The following is a 24,325-nucleotide window of genomic DNA, read 5'->3' on the forward strand; positions in this document are numbered from 1 at the left end:
AAACTACAGCAAGTTCTGGATGAAGAATGGAAGAAGATCTCAGTGTCAGTGAAGGAAGTGGACGTTTTACTGTCACAACCAGGACCAAAGACCAGAGCTGGATTCTTAAGATATTCACAAGAAATCACACTGGATCCAAACACAGCATACAGACAGATGTTATTATCTGATGGGAACAGAAAAGTAACACGAATGGATCAGAATCAGTCTTATTCTGATCATCCAGACAGATTCATTGGATGTTGTCAGGTCCTGAGTAGAGAGAGTCTGACTGGACTTTGTTACTTTGAGGTGGAGATGAGAGGAAGAGGAGGAGTTGATGTAGCAGTCGCATACAAGAATATCAACAGAACAGGGAGCGTGATGGAAAGTGTGTTTGGACGTAATAACAAATCTTGGTCATTAGATTGTTCCAATAACAGTCTTTGGTTCAACAACATTCAAACTCCCGTCTCAGGTCCTCCATCCTCCAGAGTGGGGGTGTACCTGGATCACAGTGCAGGTACTCTGTCCTTCTACAGCGTCTCTGAGACCATGACTCTCCTCCACAGAGTCCAGACCACGTTCACTCAGCCGCTCCACGCTGGGTTTTGGTCTGCTTTCGTTGGAGACTCTGCTGAGTTTTGTAAACTGAAATAAACTGAAGTCTTTCAGGTTTCAGTGGGTTTAAACCTGCATTTTCATTTTCCATTTCATTTTCTCTCCATCATTGAGGCGTTTCTGCTCTGAACAAAGATCTGCTGTCAATCAAGCATTATGGGCGGCCCCCGGACGTCTTCTTGATAGTTGTTATCTTCATGTTAATATGTTTTATTATTGTTTTTAAGCTCTTTTCACACCGTTCCTGTAGTGAAAACCACGTATCTCTAAATGTGGTGAAGTTGAATTAGATTATTTTCTGATAATTTAAAGTGATTTAAATGTTCTTTTATGGACTGAGATGATTCTCCTGCTAAATTAACTATTTTAAAAAACGTGACAAAGCTGAAAAGGTGTTTATTTCTTAGATACGTGGTTCTCACAGGACAGCAACGCTCCAAATATGTGATGATCTGGTTCAATATGACGCTTTACAAATCAACAATATATAAAGTAGTTGAAATGAGCAAAACCTTCAGTGACTATGATGGTAAAATTCACTTTAATCCAGCAGCAATATGAATCTAAAAACATCACATATATAATAGGAAAACACTAACAGGGAACGTTTTCTGCTTCGTGTGTACTTTTACTTTTTGTGTTTTCAGTGTATTTTTGCTGACGATACTTTTACTCCAACAAGGTTTTGAATGCAGGACTTCTAGTATTTTCAGTCTGGTATCAGAACTTTTTCTGAAATAAAGGAGCTGAATTCTTTCACTGCTTCATATATAGTAATATAGATTATTCAGAGGGAACAAAGCAGCACTTTTACTTTAATACTTTCACTAAATGTTGCTGCTAACGCTTCTGTACTTTTACCTGATTAAGCTGTTTAATTAAGGACTTTGACTTGTAATGGAGTATCTTTGTTTTCTTTGCTGTATTTGTACTTTTACTTCAATAAATGTTCTGAATACTTCATCCACCATTTGTCTGAGTTGAATTTGAAACTAGATTAGATGTTCACACGGGGAACACGTCTGCACTACATTTAACTATAGTATGGAGGAATCTAGCAGGGATGTGTGAGTGGGATGTAGAAGATGAAATATCGGTGGGTGGTGGCCATTTTCCAATATGCTGTAAAGTATCATTACAAAGGAGGAAGCAGGAGATATAGTGGGTAAGTGGGTCTTTAATATATATATATATATATATATATATATATATGAGAGAGAAATGGATCAAATAGATTGAAATGAAGATATTGAACAGATTAATAGAAAATTAATATTTACAGTGCTGGAAGCTGCAAATCCAACAAGTGTTAAAGGTGAAGGAAGGATGAAGAGAAAGGCTGCCCCCTGGTGGACAGATGAGTGTTGGAGAGCAGCGACAGAAAGAAACAAAGCTCTCTTAGGTTATGAAGAAAAATCACATCACTTCCAGAATTTAATACAATACGAACAAGCAGAAACGAGGGTTCATAAAAAATCATTCTGAAAGCAAAGAGGGAAATCTGGAAGAGTTATTGGATCAGATTTGGGGGATGATTAGAAGCAGGAGAGGAATTAGAAGAGTACGGCAGGTTAGTTAAGATTATAAGATTATGGAAATAATGATTCCACACAGATTCAGATTTTCTCCGTCGGGATCTGCGCCTGTCTCTGTTTGTCGTTCCCTCCGTTTCCCCCGATCTCCCTTTTCCTGGTGTTTCCTGTCTCCCCTGTTTGTTTCTGTCCTCCAGGTGTTTCTATGTTCTGGTCTGCGTCTGGAGGGTTTGGATTCATTGGTCAGCGCCTCCAGTCACCTCCCACTACCACACCTCTTTCAGCTGGCACAGCTGCTTCTCATCCCGGTAATCACCACCTGGCATCACGTGAACCCCGGACCTGGACTCCACCTGCGTCCGTCCGTCCGTCCGATCGTCTCACCTGGTGCCACGTTGCAAGTTCGGTAAGTCCGGTTCTGACCCCCCTTGTCTGTCTCCCGCCTGCCGCGGTCCTGCCTGTCTGTCTGCTACCAGGTGGTACGTACCCGCCGTCCTCCGTCGGTTCCTCGGAGACCACCGGGTGTCCGGCCCCCTGCTCGGCGTCGGTTCCTCGGAGACCACCTTGCTGCCCGGTGTGGAGCGCGGGGACCGGTGTCCATTGTCTGAGGCTATTAGAAGACGGTTTGTAACTTTCACCAGTCCTGTTTCTGTGCTGTGATGAACTCTAAAGCCCGACTGAACATCTTCAAACAGACCGTTCCTCTGGAAATGATCACAAAGTTGATTTGCAACAACTTTTTCAAGGATTTTAGAAACAAACGGCAGGTTGGTAACTGGTCTGTAAGTTTTCCTGAAACAGCTGATCAAGAGTCGGCTTTCTAAGTACAGTTTTGATTACAGACACTTTAAAAGCTTGTGGTACATAAACGGTTCCATGAGAAAGGTTTGATCTGATCTAATATAGAAGTACTAATTAAAGGGAAGACTTCCTCGAGGAGTTTAGTTGGGATGAGATCCAAGAGACCGGTAGATGATCCAGATGAGAAAATAATTGAAGTTAGCTTGGAGATCTCAACAGGAGAGAAATGTTCAATTTGGGTGTAACAGACTAAAAGTCTGACTTTTTAAAGGAGTTACCACAAAGTTTAGGTCTGGGGTTAATTGATAAGCTCGAGTGGAAGATTACTGCCAGAATCTGGAGGAATATGATAATATGTGAGGAGTTGTTTCATATCTTTGTCCACTTTTATATAAAGTCTGAGGGCACAACACAGGACAACATTTTGGAGAATAAAAAACTGGGGTGCAAATTGTGAACACAGAATCAAAGAAGAATCTAGAATTTAAAAACTTGAGGTGACGAGTGTTTTAAACAGGAAATGATTGAAAAGGAGGCTTGAATACAAAGTGCTTCTCTCCTCTTCCTGGAAGTGAAACTCACACAGTCACTGCTGCTGAGAGGTGAAATGGAGCAGAAAGGAGTTCAGCTGGACCGAGAAACCTTCTCTTGTTCCATCTGTCTGGATCCACTGAAGGATCCGGTGGCTCTTCCATGTGGACACAACTACTGCATGGAGTGTATTAAAGTCCACTGGGATGGACAGGACCGGACAGGAGTCTACAGCTGTCCTCTGTGCATGAAGAGGTTCATACCGAGGCCTGTCCTGGACAAAAACACCATGTTGGCAGCTTTAGTGGAGGAGCTGAAGAAGACTGGACTCCAAGCTGCTCCTGCTGATCACTGCTATGCTGGACCTGAAGAAGTGGCCTGTGATTTCTGCACTGGGAGAAAACTGAAAGCTGTCAAGTCCTGTTTATTCTGTCTGGTTTCTTATTGTGAGAAACACCTTCAGCCTCATTATGATGTCGCTCCATTAAAGAAACACAAGCTGGTGAACTCCTCCAAGAAGCTCCAGGAGAACATCTGCTCTCTTCACGACGAGGTGATGAAGATGTTCTGCCGCACCGATCATCAGATCATCTGTTATCTCTGCTCTGTGGAAGAACATAAAGACCACGACACCGTCTCAGCTGCAGCAGAAAGGACCGAGAGGCAGAGAGAGCTCGAGGGGAGTCGAGGAAACGTCCAGCAGAAAATCCAGGACAGACAGAAAGATGTGAAGCTGCTTCAGCAGGAGGTGGAGGACATCAATCAGTCTGCTGAGAAAACACTGGAGGGCAGCGAGAAGCTCTTCACCCAGCTGATGAGTCTCCTCCAGGAAAGAAGCCGCGATGTGAAGCAGGAGGTCAGATCCCAGCAGGAAACCCAAGTGAGTCGAGTCAAAGAGCTTCAGGAGAAGCTGGAGCAGGAGATCGCTGAGCTGACGAGGAAAGACGCCAAACTGGAGCAGCTCTCACACACAGAGGATCACAACGAGTTCCTGCACAACTACCCCTCAGTGTCAGCACTCAGTGAGCCTACAGACTCATCCAGCATCCATATCCGTCCTCTCACCTACTTTGAGGATGTGACAGCAGCTGTGTCAGAGGTCAGAGATAAACTACAGCAAGTTCTGGATGAAGAATGGAAGAAGATCTCAGTGTCAGTGAATGAAGTGAACGTTTTACTGTCACAACCAGAACCAAAGACCAGAGCTGGATTCTTAAGATATTCACAAGAAATCACACTGGATCCAAACACAGCACACAGACAGATGTTATTATCTGATGGGAACAGAAAAGTAACAGTAATGGATCAGAATCAGTCTTATTCTGATCATCCAGACAGATTCAGTAGATGTTGTCAGGTCCTGAGTAGAGAGAGTCTGACTGGACGTTGTTACTTTGAGGTGGAGAGGAGAGGAAGAGGAAGAGTTGAAGTAGCAGTCGCATACAAGAATATCAACAGAAAGAGCGGGAAGGAAAGTGGATTTGGAGGTAATAACAAATCTTGGTCATTAGATTGTTCCAATAACAGTCTTTGGTACAACAACATCAAAACTCCCGTCTCAGGTCCTCCATCCTCCAGAGTGGGGGTGTACCTGGATCACAGTGCAGGTACTCTGTCCTTCTACAGCGTCTCTGAGACCATGACTCTCCTCCACAGAGTCCAGACCACGTTCACTCAGCCGCTCCACGTTGGGTTAGGGTTATTCATCGTTGGAAGCACTGCTGAATTTTGTAAACTAAAATAAACTGAAGTCTTTCAGGTTTCAGTGGGTTTAAACCTGCATTTTCATTTTCCATTTCATTTTCTCTCCATCATTGAGGCGTTTCTGCTCTGAACAAAGATCTGCTGTCAATCAACCATTATGGGCGTCACCTGGATGTCTTCTTGATAGTTGTTATCTTCATGTTATTATGTTTTATTCTTGTTTTTAAGCTCTTTTCACACCGTTCCTGTAGTGAAAACCACGTATCTCTAAATTTGGTGAAGTTGAATTAGATTATTTTCTGATAATTTAAAGAGATTTAAATGTTCTTTTATGGACTGAGATGATTCTCCTGCTAAATTAACTATTTTAAAAACCTAACAAAGCTGAAAAGGTGTTTATTTCTTAGATACGTGGTTCTCACAGGACAGCAACGATCCAAATATGTGATGATCTGGTTCAACATGACGCTTTACAAATCAACAATATATAAAGTAGTTGAAATGAGCAAAACCTTCAGTGACTATGACGGTAAAATTCACATTAATCCAGCAGCAATATGAATCTACAAACATCACATATATAATAGTAAAACACCAACAGGGAACATTTTCTGCTTCGTGTGTACTTTTACTTTTTGTGTTTTCAGTGTATTTTTGCTGACGATACTTTTACTTCAACAAGGTTTTGAATGCAGGACTTCTAGTATTTTCAGTCTGGTATCAGAACTTTTTCTGAAATAAAGGAGCTGAATTCTTTCACTGCTTCATATATAGTAATATAGATTATTCAGAAGGAACAAAGCAGCACTTTTACTTGAATACTTTCACTAAATGTTGCTGCTAACGCTTCTGTACTTTTCCCTGAGTAAGCTGTTTAATTAAGGACTTTGACTTGTAATGGAGTATCTTTGTTTTCTTTGCTGTATTTGTACTTTTACTTCAATAAATGTTCTGAATACTTCATCCACCACTTGTCTGAGTTGAATTTGAAACTAGATTAGATGTTCACACGGGGAACACGTCTGCACTACATTTAACTATAGTATGGAGGAATCTAGCAGGGATGTGTGAGTGGGATGTAGAAAATGAAACATCGGTGGGTGGTGGCCATTTTCCAATATGTTGGAAAGTATCTTTACAAAGGAGGAAGCAGGAGATATAGTGGGTAAGTGGGTCTTTCATATATATATATATATATGAGCGAGAAATGGATCAAATAGATTGAAATGAAGATATTGAACAGATTAATAGAAAATTAATATTTACAGTGCTGGAAGCTGCAAATCCAACAAGTGTTAAAGGTGAAGGAAGGATGAAGAGAAAGGCTGCCCCCTGGTGGACAGATGAGTGTTGGAGAGCAGCGACAGAAAGAAACAAAGCTATCTTAGGTTATGAAGAAAAATCACATCACTTCCAGAATTTAATACAATACGAACAAGCAGAAACGAGGGTTCATAAAAAAATCATTCTGAAAGCAAAGAGGGAAATCTGGAAGAGTTATTGGATCAGATTTGGGGGATGATTAGAAGCAGGAGAGGAATTAGTAGAGGACGGCAGGTTAGTTAAGATTATAAGATTATGGAAATAATGATTACAGACAGATTCACATTTTATTTTGAAACCAGGGAGAATGATACCAACTCATCAAATTGATTTCAGAAAGGTAGAGGAACTATGGACCAAGTTATTTATTTGGAAACAGAAATTTAATTAAAACTGCAAACAGTGATGTACGGGCCCTCACACTCCTGCGCGCCATCCCCCCGATGACAGCGCGCGAGAGACCTGTATACCCGCTAAAAGTTGCTATTTTTGTCTCGTTTCCTGTCTCCATCAGGGGGCGCTGGCGAACCGTTTGGCCACGCCCGCTCGCGAAACACATATCACGTGTATCGTCTCACCACGCTGGATGTTTGCTCCACGTTTCGTGAGGTTTCAAACATCCTTTGACCTTAAAATTAACTTCTTTTGTCACGGCGAAGGAGCCAGTGTGCCATGTCCATCAAAATGGCCGCCTCTCACGGGCTCACACATCGACGAAAACGAATTATTTTGATAACTTTTAATCCCAAACATGTTTTCTATTCAGTGAACCTAAATTCAAGTCGGGGCGACAAAATCCCTCGGAGGAGTTGGACAAAGTACAACACCTCAGAATTGCCCAAAATGGCGACTAAATTCAAAATGGTGGACTTCCTGTCGAGTTAACGTAACGGTGCAATTTAACTTTTTTGTGTGTCTGGGTGTGATACACTTGTCCACTGGATTTGGTGAATTTAGGTAGATGTGGCCGCCGGGGCATCTCTTTAGGGGGCGCTCTCGAGCCATTTGGCCACGCCCACTCGCGACTCCACTGGAATAAGACATTTTTCACCGGGAGACAAATGTTTATCCACTTTCATGAGTTTTTGAATATGATAAAGCTTCCAAAAAGGAAAATCACTTTACAGAAGAATAATAAGGAAAGAGAAAAATAATTCCTTGAAAAACAACAGGGCTTCACACCCTGAAAACCAGACTGGCCTGTCAGACCACGTTCCTTCACGACAGGCCCGCCTCCTGTTTTACCTCATGAACGTGAACGCATCACAGAGATGAAGTTCAGGTGGTGTCTTTGAGGGAAGCTGAGAGAAGGAGGTGAAAGAGGAGGTGAAAGAGGAAGGCTCGTTTCACACACACACATTTCCCTTTTAACAGCATTGTGTCAGTGTGTGATCAGTGTGTGTCGCAGCAGCACCTCCTCCTCCTCCTCATCATCATCATCATCATCATCACCACCAGCTGCAGCATCTCCAGCCGCCCGGCAACACCGTGAGTTTTATTTTAAATATTCTGACTGACACTTCTGATGTTTTTACTTTCATCTCCAAGTATTTGTTTCTCTCTGTGACTGTTTTTTTTTATTTTTGTTTTTATAAATGTTTGGATACTCCGGTTTTCAGCAGTAGTTTGTGTTTTTCAGTCGTAGACGGAGTCTGTGGTAAGTCGTCCGATTCATCAGATAAGATGAGATAAGATGAGGCGCATTCCTTTAAACACGTTCCATTCGATCTATTTTTAAATCACAAAATGTTTTATTCATTACTTAAACATCAACTTCCTGTGTCACGGTGAGCGAGCCGTTTGGCCACGCCCACTTGCAAAACACATCACATGTATCATCTCACCATGCCGGATGTATGTCACACGTTTCATGAGGTTTCAAGCATCCCTTGACCTTAAACATCAACTTCCTGTGTCACGGCGAGACATCCAACTTTGCCGCATCGTCACGGCGACGCCCATTGACAAAGTCGAACGAATGTCTCAATATATCATCAACGACATGTTTAGGTTATTGTGACCTGAGTTTAGGTTATTGTGACCTGACTTTCGGTTCATGTGATCAACCAGCTGGACGTGGAATGTGAAAGTATGAAAAGTGTTATTTCCAGTGGCCAACAGGGGGCGCTATGACTATGAGCGAATATTACCCCACTGGGGTCTTCAGGGCGGGGCTGTTATCATACCTGTGATGTTTGGAGAAGGTCGGTCCATGTACATATGATTTAAAGCAACTCCAAGTTTCATGGCGAGACGCTCAAAATGGCCGCCACGCTACGGGCACACACATCGATGAAAACGAATTATTTTGATAACTTTTAATCCCAAACATGTTTTCTATCCAGAGAACCTAAATTCAAGTCGGGGCGACAAAATCCCTCGGAGGAGTTCAACAAAGTACAACGTGTTAGAATCACCCAAAATGGCGACTAAATTCAAAATGGTGGACTTCCTGTCGAGTTGACATAAAGTTGCAATGTAACTTTTTTCTGCTTCTCCCTGTGACACACATGTCCACCGGATTTGGTGAATTTAGGTAAATGTGGCCGCCGGGGCATCTCTGTAGGGGGAGCTCTCGAGCCGTTTGGCCACGCCCACTTGCGACTCCACTGGAATACGACATTTTTCGCTGGGAGACAAATGTTTATCCACTTTCATGAGTTTTTGAAGATGATAAAGCCTCCAAAAAGGAAAATCACTTTACGTAAGAACGACTAACGACCAACATCTTTCCTAAATACAGTCGGGCTTCAGCAGCGATTCTCGGTTTCTTTGTCTGACTGATTATTTGTGGAACGTGTCCGAGCCGTCCTCTCCTGAGTCGCAGCTCCGCCTCACCTGCTCCTGATCACAAGTGACAAAACTGCACTCAGTGAACTCATCAGCTTCTCCTGCTGAAATTATCTGGTCCTTCAACTACTCTGTGCCAAATGAAGTCACGCCAGGTGGTAGTTTCAGTCTCTGTGTAACTTGTTTAACTTGTTTTTTTGTTGTTGCTTCCTGGATTGCAGCCTGTTCAGTCATCAGCTCCTGTCTGCCTCGCCCCGTATGCGTCTTTTGGTTAAGTTTGATTATGAAATGCGTTTCTTTTTGTTAAATCCCTGGTGTGCTCCGTCTTTCCTGCGGCCAAGAACCGGGCCGGAACACAAAATATACAAAAATAATATAAAATGCTGGTCAAAACATTTCAGCATTTTAGTTTTTATCATAAAGAGCAACATAATTCTTCATAATGCTTGTAGGTAAGATTGGAGGGATATAATTTAGAGGAAGGGATTTCATTTCCAAAACTTCTTTATCATTTGGACTATCAGTAGTTGTAAAGCTAATCCTTTCCTTCCAGTGTCCTTTTTACCGTTAGTCACAGGTTGGTGTTGAAGTGACTTTACATCACACTTTGCAGAACGCTTCCCCAAACCAGCGTCTGTGGACACGATCTAAACTCTCCTGTTTCCCAGCGAGTGATTTATCTTCCCTCTATCTCACAAGGCCTTGAGTGAAGGGCTGGACCTCAATCTTTGATTAGATTGTTTGGCGGTCTTGCTGTCGTTTTATTGGAGTAAAACAACAAAGTGTAAAAATGTATTAGAAAATGTAAAAAAAAATGTTCCTTCTCATCTCATGAAATACAAAAGAGAGAAAAACAAATCTTTGATTCGATGTTTTGCGATCTTATTTTTTGGAGACCTGGTAGCAGTAATTGGAAGCACATGGGTGTGTGGGTTATTGTATATGTGACCAGGTGAGAAAACACAGGAGACAGAATAAACTGGAACTTGAGACCGACGGAGACAAAAATGTGAACTTTATTACATTATAGAAAATAAAACGTATCTCCAGTCGACTGGATAATCCAACTAAACACAGGGAATAATGAAGGGGTTGAAATAACTATGTTTAATACAAAAATCAAATCAACCATAAATTAACAGCCAAAGAAATAAAGAACGTGGGTCCAAACTGCTCTGTCAGGGAATTATCAAAACAAGCTCTGGAGTGTCAGCACAGTACAGAGATTTTATTCAGTGAAGCAGAAGCTAAATTAATAGAGAAGAAACATCGTGAAGGAGCGGCAGCACAGTTTGGAGACACGGGAAGACGCCTTCATGCTATTCAGAGAGAAGTTGGCAAAGGGAGGACGTCCGGAGGAAAACACATGAACCAGACTGAGGGTCGGACACACAAGGATGAACAAAACAATGCAGTTAATGAAAAAAACACCCGACGGGATTATGTGAGTGCTGCAAAATACCAGAATCTGTAGATCATATCATTTGTTATTGACAGAAATTCACACGAGAGCGAGACGAGTTTAAAGAAGAAGCTGGAAGTTGAGGAGCTAAAGAGATGAAATAAACCTGAAGGGGAAGGAAGTGTTATTACAATACTTGAAAGAAACAGGATTGAGGAAAAGAATTTAGTTCACTGAATTGGTAAAACCTATATTTTATATTTTAGGTTGATTTATATTTTCATTTATTTATTTATCTGTCACGTTTCCTTGTTCCCTCCTTCAGATCTGCAGCTGGAAGATGGGCGGAGCCAACATGGGTGGAGTCTAACAGCTGAAGTCCTCATTGCCTGCAGAGTCACATGATATTTAAATCAGAGCTGAAACTATTTTTATCTTTGAGGAAGTGAAACTCACACAGTCACTGCTGCTGAGAGGTGAAATGGAGCAGAAAGGAGTTCAACTGGACCGAGAAACCTTCTCTTGTTCCATCTGTCTGGATCTACTGAAGGATCCGGTGACTCTTCCATGTGGACACAACTACTGCATGGAGTGTATTAAAGTCCACTGGGACGGACAGGACCGGACTGGAGTCTACAGCTGTCCTCAGTGCAGGAAGACGTTCACACCGAGGCCTGTCCTGGACAAAAACACCATGTTGGCAGCTTTAGTGGAGGAGCTGAAGAAGACTGGACTCCAAGCTGCTCCTGCTGATCACTGCTATGCTGGACCTGAAGATGTGGCCTGTGATGTCTGCACTGGGAGAAAACTGAAAGCTGTCAAGTCCTGTTTATTCTGTCTGGCTTCTTATTGTGAGAAACACCTTCAGCCTCATTATGATGTCGCTCCATTCAAGAAACACAAGCTGGTGAACCCCTCCAAGAAGCTCCAGGAGAACATCTGCTCTCTTCACGACGAGGTGATGAAGATGTTCTGCCGCACCGATCGTCAGATTATCTGTTATCTCTGCTCTGTGGAGGAACATAAAGACCACGACACCGTCTCAGCTGCAGCAGAAAGGACCGAGAGGCAGAGAGAGCTCCAGGGGAGTCGAGGAAACGTCCAGCAGAAAATCCAGGACAGACAGAAAGATGTGAAGCTGCTTCAGCAGGAGGTGGAGGACATCAATCAGTCTGCTGAGAAAACACTGGAGGGCAGTGAGAAGCTCTTCACCCAGCTGATGAGTCTCCTCCAGGAAAGAAGCCGCGATGTGAAGCAGGAGGTCAGATCCCAGCAGGAAACCCAAGTGAGTCGAGTCAAAGAGCTTCAGGAGAAGCTGGAGCAGGAGATCGCTGAGCTGAAGAGGAAAGACGTCGAGCTGGAGCAGCTCTCACACACAGAGGATCACAACGAGTTCCTGCACAACTACCCCTCAGTGTCAGCACTCAGTGAGCCTACAGACTCATCCAGCATCCATATCCGTCCTCTCACCTACTTTCAGGATGTGACAGCAGCTGTGTCAGAGGTCAGAGATAAACTACAGCAAGTTCTGGATGAAGAATGGAAGAAGATCTCAGTGTCAGTGAATGAAGTGGACGTTTTACTGTCACAACCAGAACCAAAGACCAGAGCTGGATTCTTAAGATATTCACAAGAAATCACACTGGATCCAAACACAGCACACAGACGGATGTTATTATCTGATGGGAACAGAAAAGCAACAGTAATGGATCAGAATCAGTCTTATTCTGATCATCCAGACAGATTCAGTGGATGGTGTCAGGTCCTGAGTAGAGAGAGTCTGACTCGACGTTGTTACTTTGAGGTGGAGATGAGAGGAAGAGGAGGAGTTGAAGTAGCAGTCGCATACAAGAATATCAACAGAAAGAGCTGGAAGGAAAGTGGATTTGGACGTAATGACAATTCTTGGTCATTAGATTGTTCCAATAACAGTTTTCGGGACAACAACATTGAAACTCCCGTCTCAGGTCCTCCATCCTCCAGAGTGGGGGTGTACCTGGATCACAGTGCAGGTACTCTGTCCTTCTACAGCGTCTCTGAGACCATGACTCTCCTCCACAGAGTCCAGACCACGTTCACTCAGCCGCTCCACGTTGGGTTTTTGTTTGGCTTAGTTGGAGACTCTGCTGAGTTTTGTAAACTGAAATAAACTGAAGTCTTTCAGGTTTCAGTGGGTTTAAACCTGCATTTTCATTTTCCATTTCATTTTCTCTCCATCATTGAGGCGTTTCTGCTCTGAACAAAGATCTGCTTTCAATCAAGCATTATGGGCGTCACCTGGACGTCTTCTTGATAGTTGTTATCTTCATGTTAATATGTTTTATTATTGTTTTTAAGCTCTTTTCACACTGTTCCTGTAGTGAAAACCACGTATCTCTAAATTTGGTGAAGTTGAATTTTGAATCATTTTCTGATAAACTAAAGAGATTTAAATGTTCTTTTATGGACTGAGATGATTCTCCTGCTAAATTAACTATTTTAAAAACCTGACAAAGCTGAAAAGGTGTTTATTTCTTAGATACGTGGTTCTCACAGGACAGCAACGCTCCAAATATGTGATGATCTGGTTCAACATGACGCTTTACAAATCAACAATATATAAAGTAGTTGAAATGAGCAAAACCTTCAGTGACTATGACGGTAAAATTCACTTTAATCCAGCAGCAATATGAATCTACAAACATCACATATATAATAGTAAAACACCAACAGGGAACATTTTCTGCTTCGTGTGTACTTTTACTTTTTGTGTTTTCAGTGTATTTTTGCTGACAATACTTTTACTTCAACAAGGTTTTGAATGCAGGACTTCTAGTATTTTCAGTCTGGTATCAGAACTTTTTCTGAAATAAAGGAGCTGAATTCTTTCACTGCTTCATATATAGTAATATAGATTATTCAGAGGGAACAAAGCAGCACTTTTACTTTAATACTTTCAATAATGTTGCTGCTAACGCTTCTGTACTTTTACCTGAGTAAGCTGTTTAATTAAGGACTTTGACTTGTAATGGAGTATCTTTGTTTTCTTTGCTGTATTTGTACTTTTACTTCAATAAATGTTCTGAATACTTCACCCACCATTTGTCTGAGTTGAATTTGAAACTAGATTAGATGTTTACACGGGGAACACGTCTGCACTACATTTGACTATTGTGTGGAGGAATCTAGCATGGATGTGTGAGTGGGATGTAGAAGATGAAATATCGGTGGGTGGTGGCCATTTTCCAATATGGTGTAAAGTATCATTACAAAGGAGGAAGCAGGAGATATAGTGGGTAAGTGGGTTTTTAATATATATATATGAGAGAGAGAAACTGATCAAATAGATTGAAATGAAGATATTGAACAGATTAACAGAAAATTAATATTTACAGTGCTGGAAGCTGCAAATCCAACTAGTGCTAAAGGTGAAGGAAGGATGAAGAGAAAGGCTGCCCCCTGGTGGACAGATGAGTGTTGGAGAGCAGCGACAGAAAGAAACAAAGCTCTCTTAGGTTATGAAGAAAAATCACATCACTTCCAGAATTTAATACAATACGAACAAGCAGAAACGAGGGTTCATAAAAAAATCATTCTGAAAGCAAAGAGGGAAATCTGGAAGAGTTATTGGATCAGATTTGGGGGATGATTAGAAGCAGGAGAGGAATTAGTAGAGGACGGTAAGTTAGTTAAGATTATAAGATTATGGAAATAATGATTACAGACAGATTCACATTTTATTTTGAAACCAGGGAGAATGATACCAACTCATCAAAGTGGATTTCAGAAAGGTAGAGGAACTATGGACCCAGTTATTTGTTTAGAAACAGAAATTTAATTAAAACTGCAAACAGTGATGTACAGGCCCTCACAGTCCGGTGTGCAAGAGACCTGTATACCCGCTAAAAGTTGCTATTTTTGTCTCGTTTCCTGTCTCCAGCAGGGGGCGCTGGCGAACCGTTTGGCCACGCCCGCTCGCGAAACACATATCACGTGTATTGTCTCACCACGCTGGATGTTTGCTCCACGTTTCGTGAGGTTTCAAACATCCTTTGACCTTAAACATTAACTTCTTTTGTCACTGCGAAGGAGCCAGTGTGCCAGGTCCATCAAAATGGCCGCCTCTCACGGGCTCACACATTGACGAAAACGAATTATTTTGATAACTTTTAATCCCAAACATATTTTCTATCCTGAGAACCTAAATTCAAGTCGGGGCGACAAAATCCCTCAGAGGAGTTGGACAAAGTACAACGTGTTAGAATCGCCCAAAATGGCGACTTTATTCAAAATGGTGGACTTCCTGTCTCGTTGACATAAAGATGCAATGTAACTTTTTTGTGCGTCTCGGTGTGATACACGTGTCCACCGGATTTGGTGAATTTAGGTAAATGTGGCCGCCGGGGCATCTCTTTAGGGGGCGCTCTCGAGCCGTTTGGCCACGCCCACTCGCGACTCCAGGAGAATACGACATTTTTCGCCGGGAGACAAATGTTTATCCACTTTCATGAGTTTTTGAATATGATAAAGCCTCCAAAAAGGAAAATCACTTTACGTAAGAATAATAAGGAAAGAGAAAAATAATTCCTTGAAAAACAACAGGGCTTCACACCCTGAAAACCAGACTGGCCTGTCAGACCACGTTCCTTCCCGACAGGCCCGCCTCCTGTTTTACCTCATGAACGTGAACGCATCACAGAGATGAAGTTCAGGTGGTGTCTTTGAGGGAAGCTGAGAGAAGGAGGAGGTGAAAGAGGAGGTGAAAGAGGAAGGCTCGTTTCACACACACACATTTCCCTTTTAACAGCATTGTGTCAGTGTGTGATCAGTGTGTGTCGCAGCAGCACCTCCTCCTCCTCCTCCTCCTCATCATCATCATCATCATCATCACCACCAGCTGCAGCATCTCCAGCCGCCCGGCAACACCGTGAGTTTTATTTTAAATATTCTGACTAACACTTCTGATGTTTTTACTTTCATCTCCAAGTATTTGTTTCTCTCTGTGACTGTTTTTTTTATTTTTGTTTTTATAAATGTTTGGATACTCCGGTTTTCAGCAGTAGTTTGTGTTTTTCAGTCGTAGTCGGAGTCTGTGGTAACTCGTCCGATTCATCAGATAAGATAAGGCGCATTCCTTTAAACACGTTCCATTCGATCTATTTTTAAATCACAAAATGTTTTATTCATTACTTAAACATCAACTTCCTGTGTCACGGTGAGCGAGCCGTTTGGCCACGCCCACTCGCAAAACCCATATCAGATGTATCGTCTCACTAAGGTGGATGTATGTCACACGTTTCATGAGGTTTCAAACATCCTTTGACCTTAAACATCAACTTCCTGTGTCACGGCGAGACATCAAACTTTGCCGCATCGTCACGGCGCCCATTGACAAAGTCGAACGAATGCCTCGATATATCATCAACTACATGTTTAGGTTATTGTGACCTGAGTTTATGTTCATGGGATCAACAAGCTCGATGTAGAATGTGAAAGTATGAAAAGTGTCATTTCCAGTGACCAACAGGGGGCGCTATGACTATGAGTGAATATTACCACACAGGGGTCTCCAGGGCGGGGCTGTTATCATACCTGTGATGTTTGGAGAAGGTCGGTCCATGTACATAAGATTTAAAGCAACTCGTAGTTTCATGGCGAGACGCTCAAAATGGCCGCCTCTTCTGGGCACACGTATCGATGAAAACGAATTATTTTGATAACTTTTAATCCCAAACATGTTTTCTATCCAGAGAACCTAAATTCAAGTCGGGGCGACAAAATCCCTCGGAGGAGTTCGACAAAGTACAACGTGTCAGAATTGCCCAAAATGGCGACTACATTCAAAATGGTGGACTTCCTGTCTCATTGACATAATGGTGCAATGTAACTTTTTTGTGCGTCCAGGTGTGATACACCTGTCCACCGGATTTGGTGAATTTAGGTAAATGTGGCCGCCGGGGCATCTCTTTAGGGGGCGCTCTCGAGCAATTTGGCCACGCCCACTCGCGACTCCACTGGAATACGACATTTTTCACTGGGAGACAAATGTTTATCCACTTTCATGAGTTTTTGAATATGATAAAGCCTCCAAAAAGGAAAATAACTTTACATAAGAATAATAAGGAAAGAGAAAAATAATTCCTTGAAAAACAACAGGGCTTCACACCCTGAAAACCAGACTGGCCTGTCAGACCACGTTCCTTCGCGACAGGCCCGCCTCCTGTTTTACCTCATGAACGTGAACGCATCACAGAGATGAAGTTCAGGTGGTGTCTTTGAGGGAAGCTGAGAGAAGGAGGTGAAAGAGGAGGTGAAAGAGGAAGGCTCGTTTCACACACACACATTTACCTTTTAACAGCATTGTGTCAGTGTGTGATCAGTGTGTGTCGCAGCAGCACCTCCTCCTCATCATCATCATCATCATCATCACCACCACCAGCTGCAGCATCTCCGGCCGCCCGGCAACACCGTGAGTTTTATTTTAAATATTCTGACTAACACTTCTGATGTTTTTACTTTCATCTCCAAGTATTTGTTTCTCTCTGTGACTGTTTTTAAAAAAATAAGTATTTATAAATGTTTGGATACTCCGGTTTTCAGCAGTAGTTTGTGTTTTTCAGTCGTAGACGGAGTCTGTGGAAACTCGTCCGATTCATCAGATAAGATAAGGCGCATTCCTTTAAACACGTTCCCTTCGATCTATTTTTAAATCACAAAATGTTTTATTCATTACTTGCAAAACCCATATCAGATGTATCGTCTCACTACGGCGGATGTTTGCTCCACGTTTCATGAGGTTTCAAACATCCTTTGACCTTAAACATCAACTTCCTGTGTCACGGCGAACGAGCTGGTGTGCCACGTCCATCAAAATGGCCGCCCCTCACGGGCACATACATCGGCGAAAACGAATTATTTTGATAACTTTTAATCCCAAACATGTTTTCTATCCAGAGAACCTAAATTCAAGTCGGGGCGACAAAATCCCTCAGAGGAGTTGGACAAAGTACAACGTGTTAGAATCACCCAAAATGGCGACTACATTCAAAATGGTGGACTTCCTGTCTCGTTGACATAAAGGTGCAATGTAACTTTTTTGTGTGTCTGGGTGTGATACACGTGTCCACCGGATTTGGTGAATTTAGGTAAATGTGGCCGCCGGGGCATCTCTTTAGGGGGCGCTCTCGAGCCATTTGGCCACACCCACTTGCGACTCCACGGGAATATGACATTTTTCGCTGGGAGACAAATGTTTATCCACTTTCATGAGTTTTTGAAGATGATAAAGCCTCCAAAAAGGAAAATCACTTTACGTAAGAACGACTAACGACCAACATCTTTCCTAAATACAGTCGGGCTTCAGCAGCGATTCTCGGTTTCTTTGTCTGACTGATTATTTGTGGAACGTGTCCGAGCCGTCCTCTCCTGAGTCGCAGCTCCGCCTCACCTGCTCCTGATCACAAGTGACAAAACTGCACTCAGTGAACTCATCAGCTTCTCCTGCTGAAATTATCTGGTCCTTCAACTACTCTGTGCCAAATGAAGTCACGTCAGGTGGTAGTTTCAGTCTCTGTGTAACTTGTTTAACTTGTTTTTTTGTTGTTGCTTCCTGGATTGCAGCCTGTTCAGTCATCAGCTCCTGTCTGCCTCGCCCCGTATGCGTCTTTTGGTTAAGTTTGATTATGAAATGCGTTTCTTTTTGTTAAATCCCTGGTGTGCTCCGTCTTTGCTGCGGCCAAGAACACAAAATATACAAAAATAATATAAAATGCTGGTCAAAACATTTCAGCATTTTAGTTTTTGTCATAAAGAGCAACATAATTCTTCATAATGCTTGTAGGTAAGATTGGAGGGATATAATTTAGAGGAAGGGATTTCATTTCCAAAACTTCTTTATCATTTGGACTATCAGTAGTTGTAAAGCTAATCCTTTCCTTCCAGTGTCCTTTTTACCGTTAGTCACAGGTTGGTGTTGAAGTGACTTTACATCACACTTTGCAGAACGCTTCCCCAAACCAGCGTCTGTGGACACGATCTAAACTCTCCTGTTTCCCAGAGAGTGATTTATCTTCCCTCTATCTCACAAGGCCTTGAGTGAAGGGATGGACCACAATCTTTGATCAGGTTGTTTGGCGGTCTTGCTGTCGTTTTATTGGAGTAAAATCAACAAAGTGTAAAAATGTATTAGAAAATGTAAAAATTACACGAAAAAACGTTCCTTCTAATCTCATGAAATACAAAAGAGAGAAAAACAAATATTAGATTCGATGTTTTGCGATCTTATTTTTTGGAGACCTGGTAGCAGTAATTGGAAGCACATGGGTGTGTGGGTTATTGTATATGTGACCAGGTGAGAAAACACAGGAGACAGAATAAACTGGAACTTGAGACCGACGGAGACAAAGATGTGAACTTTATTACATCATAGAAAATAAAACGTATCTCCAGTCAACTGGATAATCCAACTAAACACAGGGAATAATGAAGGGGTTGAAATAACTATGTTTAATACAAAAATCAAATCAACCATGAATTAACAGCCAAAGAAATAAGGAACGTGGGTCCAAACTGCTCTGTCAGGGAATTATCAAAACAAGCTCTGGAGTGTCAGCACAGTACAGAGATTTTATTCAGTGAAGCAGAAGCTAAATTAATAGAGAAGAAACATGGTGAAGGAGCGGCAGCACAGTTTGGAGACACGGGAAGACGCCTTCATGCTATTCAGAGAGAAGTTGGCAAAGGGAGGACGTCCGGAGGAAAACACATGAACCAGACTGAGGGTCGGACACACAAGGCTGAACAAAACAATGCAGTTAATGAATAAAACACCCGACGGGATTATGTGAGTGCTGCAAAATACCAGAATCTGTAGATCATATCATTTGTTATTGACAGAAATTCACACGAGAGCGAGACGAGTTTAAAGAGGAAGCTGGAAGTTGAGGAGCTCAAGAGATGAAATAAACCTGAAGTGGAAGGAAGTGTTATTACAATACTTGAAAGAAACAGGATTGAGGAAAAGAATTTAGTTCACTGAATTGGTAAAACCTATATTTTATATTTTAGGTTGATTTTTATTTTCATTTATTTATTTATCTGTCACGTTTCCTTGTTCCCTCCTTCAGATCTACATCTGGAAGATGGGCGGAGCCAACATGGGTGGAGTCTAAGAGCTGATGTCCTCATTTGCTGCAGAGTCACATGATATTTAAATCAGAGCTGAAACCAGTTTTATCTTTGAGGAGGTGAAACTCACACAGTCACTGCTGCTGAGAGGTGAAATGGAGCAGAAAGGAGTTCAGTTGGACCGAGAAACCTTCTCTTGTTGCATCTGTCTGGATCTACTGAAGGATCCGGTGACTCTTCCATGTGGACACAACTACTGCATGGAGTGTATCAAAGTCCACTGGGACGGACAGGACGGGACTGGAGTCTACAGCTGTCCTCAATGCAGGCAGGACTTCATACCGAGGCCTGTCCTGGTGAAAAACACCATGTTGGCAGCTTTAGTGGAGGAGCTGAAGAAGACTGGACTCCAAGCTGCTCCTGCTGATCACTGCTATGCTGGACCTGAAGATGTGGCCTGTGATGTCTGCACTGGGAGAAAACTGAAAGCTGTCAAGTCCTGTTTATTCTGTCTGGCTTCTTATTGTGAGAAACACCTTCAGCCTCATTATGATGCCGCAACATTCAAGAAACACAAGCTGGTGAACCCCTCCAAGAAGCTCCAGGAGAACATCTGCTCTCTTCACGACGAGGTGATGAAGATCTTCTGCCGCACCGATCGTCAGATTATCTGTTCTCTCTGCTTAATGGATGAACATAAAGACCACGACACCGTCTCAGCTGCAGCAGAAAGGACCGAGAGGCAGAGAGAGCTCGAGGGGAGTCGAGGAAACGTCCAGCAGAAAATCCAGGACAGACAGAAAGATGTGAAGCTGCTTCAGCAGGAGGTGGAGGACATCAATCAGTCTGCTGAGAAAACACTGGAGGGCAATGAGAAGCTCTTCACCCAGCTGATGAGTCTCCTCCAGGAAAGAAGCCGCGATGTGAAGCAGGAGGTCAGATCCCAGCAGGAAACCCAAGTGAGTCGAGTCAAAGAGCTTCAGGAGAAGCTGGAGCAGGAGATCGCTGAGCTGACGAGGAAAGACGCCGAGCTGGAGCAGCTCTCACACACAGAGGATCACAACGAGTTCCTGCACAACTACCCCTCAGTGTCAGCACTCAGTGAGCCTACAGACTCATCCAGCATCCATATCCGTCCTCTCACCTACTTTCAGGATGTGACAGCAGCTGTGTCAGAGGTCAGAGATAAACTACAGCAAGTTCTGGATGAAGAATGGAAGAAGATCTCAGTGTCAGTGAATGAAGTGGACGTTTTACTGTCACAACCAGGACCAAAGACCAGAGCTGGATTCTTAAGATATTCACAAGAAATCACACTGGATCCAAACACAGCATTCAGTTACCTGTTATTATCTGATGGGAACAGAAAAGTAACACGAATGAATAAGAATCAGTCTTATTCTGATCATCCAGACAGATTCATTGGATGTTGGCAGGTCCTGAGTAGAGAGAGTCTGACTGGACGTTGTTACTTTGAGGTGGAGATGAGAGGAAGAGGAAGAGTTGAAGTAGCAGTCGCATACAAGAACATCAACAGAACAGGGAGCTGGGAGGAATGTGGATTTGGACGTAATAACAAATCTTGGTCATTAAATTGTTCCAATAACAGTTTTTGTTTCAACAACATCAAAACTCCCGTCTCAGGTCCTCCACCCTCCAGAGTGGGGGTGTACCTGGATCACAGTGCAGGTACTCTGTCCTTCTACAGCGTCTCTGAGACCATGACTCTCCTCCACAGAGTCCAGACCACGTTCACTCAGCCGCTCCACGTTGGGTTTTGGTTTTCGTTTGCCTTCCTTGGAGACTCTGCTGAGTTTTGTAAACTGAAATAAACTGAAGTCTTTCAGGTTTCAGTGGGTTTAAACCTGCATTTTCATTTTCCATTTCATTTTCTCTCCATCATTGAGGCGTTTCTGCTCTGAACAAAGATCTGCTGTCAATCAAGCATTATGGGCGTCACCTGGACGTCTTCTTGATAGTTGTTATCTTCATGTTAATATGTTTTATTATTGTTTTTAAGCTCTTTTCACACCGTTCCTGTAGTGAAAACCACGTATCTCTAAATTTGGTGAAGTTGAATTAGATTATTTTCTGATAATTTAAAGAGATTTAAATGTTCTTTTATAGACTGAGATGATTCTCCTGCTAAATTAACTATTTTAAAAACCTAACAAAGCTGAAAAGGTGTTTATTTCTTAGATACGTGGTTCTCACAGGACAGCAACGCTCCAAATATGTGATGATCTGGTTCAATATGACGCTTTACAAATCAACAATATATAAAGTAGTTGAAATGAGCAAAACCTTCAGTGACTATGACGGTAAAATTCACATTAATCCAGCAGCAATATGAATCTACAAACATCATGTATATAATAGTAAAACACCAGCAGGGAACATTTTCTGCTTCGTGTGTACTTTTACTTTTTGTGTTTTCAGTGTATTTTTGCTGACGATACTTTTACTTCAACAAGGTTTTGAATGCAGGACTTCTAGTATTTTCAGTCTGGTATCAGAACTTTTTCTGAAATAAAGGAGCTGAATTCTTTCACTGCTTCATATATAGTAATATAGATTATTCAGAGGGAACAAAGCAGCACTTTTACTTTAATACTTTCACTAAATGTTGCTGCTAACGCTTCTGTACTTTTACCTGAGTAAGCTGTTTAATTAAGGACTTTGACTTGTAATGGAGTATCTTTGTTTTCTTTGCTGTATTTGTACTTTTACTTCAATAAATGTTCTGAATACTTCATCCACCATTTGTCTGAGTTGAATTAGACAACATGATGCTGCTGTTTCACAAACTGACCACCAGAGGGAGCACTCTGCCCACTGACAGCGCTGGTTGCCGCTGAAGACTCTCAAAGGTCATGAAATGTAATCTTCCAGCCTTTGGTGCAGATCCCTGTGAGAGAGGAACGCCCCTCAGCTTCATCAATATGTTCAGGCTGAGAAAGTTTCTTCCTGAAATGACTTCCATGATAAATCAAATCCCGGCTCTGTGCTGAGCACGGTCACCTCAGAGCAGAAAGCTTCTCCGTGTGGACGTTGGACGGTCTCACGTTGTCTGCTTGGTTTTCTCCAGTGTGCTATCCTATGCTAGTCTTTGCTTACAATAATACTATATATGTATGCCATATTATATTCCTTATATACAATCTCGTATTAATCAACTATTAATCCTCAGGCGTATGCAACAGGCTGTTTCTGCTGAGGTCAGCGATACTGCTGAGGTCAGCGATCCTGTTGGGGTCAGCATGCTGCTGTCCATAATAACAAGGCTGTAACGGTTGATGGCACGACCACTAGTTTCACCTCCTGTCTTTCTTATTTCTTCCAAGTCATAAAACAGGAATAAGTTACTGACCTGAGCAACACGTCCCCACAAGGCAAGACCCCCACCTCGACCAATCAACAAAGGACACATCACCATACATGACTTTTTGGTTCCTGTACTATAAGAAGACTGGGTCAGGGAGAGTCAGGAGTCAGACTTCGTGAACGGACACATACTCTGTTGCGGTCAGGGAAACATAGTCTGGACCCAGAGCTCTGTAAACTGATTATTCTGCTGCTGTTAAATAAATATCTTGAAGCCTGACATCTTCTCCTATTGCCTCATTAAGGCTGACACATATTGGCTTTGTACTAGCAGGAGCCCAAGTCCAACAATTTGGTGACCCCGACGTGATGAGGACGGAGAAGGGAAGGCGGTAAAGAGACAGAACCAACAGCGGACATCTGGTCAACGGTGACAACAGTGGGCCCACATCTAAGAAGGTAAGCAGACACCTGTTTGAACGAAGTTCTGCAATTGGATATTGTCAAATTATATTGTTGTCATGGTGAGGACCTCGATGTCCTAGTAAGCGGCAGAATAATAAGCGTCAGACGGGGGTTACAGGCCCACCGTCGGAAAAAAAAGAGTGGGGGTTAGAGGCCCAAGATGAAGTCTGAACCACAAAAAGGTTTGGAAACCAGAGAGGTTAGAGTCCTCCAAAAATCCCAAGGGTTACATACCTGGATCCGTTAGAGGCGGAACAAAAGATCGTTGTATAAGGCGTAAACTTAAAGAGGGCCGGCGATACAACGTGTGTGAGGTCATTAATTTTTCTTATGGAGAACTGACCACTGCAGTCCGATGTTGAAGTGAAATTGAAGATTGTTGAAAGCATTTAAATACGGGGAAATGTGGGTGGCTTCCAAGAACTAAGCAAGTTTTATAGAGACAGCCAGTCTCGGCAAGTTCTTGTTCTGTGGGGACAAAGGGTGGTGTTGGTGGAGAAGTGAGCGTGAATTAAAAGATTTGTGGTATCTGGGGCGACCCCTAGAGTGAGACCGGACTGAAGTTATTCAGCCTAGAAGCTTGTCTCACTGGATCCACAAATTGACCTAAAGGAGTCATTCACACTCAATCTCCACGTGTGTGTTGAATTATCACTGTGGGATAGTATTGAATAAACAGGAAAAAATAAAAAATAAAATAAAAAAGGAGTTGGAAGGTGAATTTGATTGAGAGTGTGTGGAGTATGGG

At 42.5% G+C, this 24,325-nt stretch overlaps 2 protein-coding genes across 2 annotated transcripts; both read left to right on the forward strand.

Annotated features, from left to right (window-relative positions):
• Window positions 1-11,164: 11,164 nt before the first annotated feature.
• Window positions 11,165-13,754, forward strand: LOC138214068 (tripartite motif-containing protein 16-like). The gene has a single exon (XM_069175437.1). It carries the CDS (start codon window positions 11,165-11,167, stop codon window positions 12,830-12,832), a length of 1,668 nt encoding a protein of 555 aa, XP_069031538.1. The 3' UTR covers window positions 12,833-13,754.
• A 6,189-nt stretch (window positions 13,755-19,943) lies between these two features.
• LOC138214070 (tripartite motif-containing protein 16-like) lies at window positions 19,944-22,547 on the forward strand. The gene has a single exon (XM_069175439.1). It carries the CDS (start codon window positions 19,944-19,946, stop codon window positions 21,618-21,620), a length of 1,677 nt encoding a protein of 558 aa, XP_069031540.1. The 3' UTR covers window positions 21,621-22,547.
• Window positions 22,548-24,325: the final 1,778 nt, after the last annotated feature.

Source organism: Embiotoca jacksoni, unplaced genomic scaffold (genome assembly GCF_022577435.1).
Source record: "Embiotoca jacksoni isolate LCO1_2020_lvr unplaced genomic scaffold, fEmbJac1.0.p SCAF_67, whole genome shotgun sequence".
Lineage (NCBI taxonomy): Eukaryota > Metazoa > Chordata > Actinopteri > Embiotocidae > Embiotoca > Embiotoca jacksoni.

Bases quoted from the DNA above. Each gene is read 5' to 3' on its own strand.
- LOC138214068 (XM_069175437.1), top strand. From the start codon at position 11,165: ATGGAGCAGAAAGGAGTTCAACTGGACCGAGAAACCTTCTCTTGTTCC.
- LOC138214070 (XM_069175439.1), top strand. From the start codon at position 19,944: ATGGAGCAGAAAGGAGTTCAGTTGGACCGAGAAACCTTCTCTTGTTGC.